Source organism: Sinocyclocheilus grahami, unplaced genomic scaffold (genome assembly GCF_001515645.1).
Source record: "Sinocyclocheilus grahami isolate Dianchi unplaced genomic scaffold, SAMN03320097.WGS_v1.1 scaffold39061.1, whole genome shotgun sequence".
In the NCBI taxonomy this organism is placed as follows: Eukaryota; Metazoa; Chordata; class Actinopteri; order Cypriniformes; family Cyprinidae; genus Sinocyclocheilus; species Sinocyclocheilus grahami.
The window spans coordinates 29-1,304 of NW_015523395.1; the positions used below are offsets into that span (position 1 = coordinate 29).

The 1,276-nt window shown below is 41.5% G+C and overlaps 1 protein-coding gene across 1 annotated transcript; it reads left to right on the forward strand.

Annotated features, from left to right (window-relative positions):
• Positions 1–510: 510 nt before the first annotated feature.
• On the forward strand, positions 511–1,269 carry LOC107580655 (uncharacterized; the record flags this gene model as incomplete). The annotated part of the gene is made up of 1 exon (XM_016266328.1): positions 511–1,269. A coding segment is annotated over one exon (759 nt), but the record flags the coding sequence as incomplete, so codon positions are not given.
• Positions 1,270–1,276: the final 7 nt, after the last annotated feature.

Genomic DNA, 1,276 nt, shown 5'->3' on the forward strand with positions numbered 1-1,276 from the left:
CTACATTTGAATTTACTTCACAACCGTTAAAAAAGTGTGCTCTACATAGTATAAATATGGATAGTATATATGAAATGTGGACATGCTTACATCCGCCATTTTTTTACTGTCACATGACCTACCTGCGTCAGTTGCGTCGCTTCACTGACGTCCATAAATCCTCTACAGTAAAGTGTGCAAATGCACACGGAAGTTGTAGGTCATCCAGGTACTTTTCACCTACTGTATTTCGAATACTCTGAATTCGGACATACTACTTGCCTCACATACTGTTTTTGCATACTATATAGTAGAGGAGTATGCGATTACGGATGCAGCTTTACTCTCCCAATTCATTCTTATACAAAGCATGCTTGGAACTAAAAATGCACTGCTCAGTTTTAGTCAATTCAATAAAATTATTCATACACTCCCAACACAAATGGATTAAGAATACCTTCACACGTATTAGTGGATTGAATGTAATAACTTTAAATTGTGATCAAATGTTCAATCGTGTTGCTTTAATAGAAACAACCATACGATTTGTGTTCTTTCTTTTCTTTAGGGAAACGCGATGTGAAATATGAACGACTAGAGAGTGAATCAGAAGCAAAGCCTTCTAAGAAGAAGATCTGTGCATTGAAGATCTTTTATTTATATTGCTTATTATTTGCGCTTTTCTTTATTGTCTTCATTTATGTACAAGATGCCTCCAAAGCACCTTATGCCAAACCAGAAGACTCTGACCTGCCGACTCATCCTTTACCAATCCTCCAAACACCACACATCTACACATCCGCCAGTCCTCCATCTCCAAAGGCGTGTGGTGTTCAAGTGAAGGATGGGCCTGTGGTTAAAGTTGGGCATCTTAACACATACGTGATCGGCTCTTACTTGGAGCATCGTTTTGGTGAGAAACAGATAAAGACGATTGCCATTGTTCTTCGACGTGAGCAGGCGACGTTCAGTTGTGTGATGTGCTGCGATGGGACGACCGTGAGGTTACCAGCTGAATGCTCAATTCATGACGACCACTTTAACTTTGAATACGGCACCGCTACTATCACGTGCACAATCAAAAGCACGTGTTTGACACCGACGCATGTTGCAATCACAGCAAGTGGCGTCTCAGGGAGCCTAACATCCTTCCAACCTATTAGAAACAGAGACGTTCCAACAACCTTCCCGTATGAGTTCACAATCTGCATCTCTGTCATGTACGACTACAAGAGTGTGCTGAATCTAGTCCAGTCCATGGAGATGTTCAGACTGCTTGGCGCTCAAAGGGTGGTGA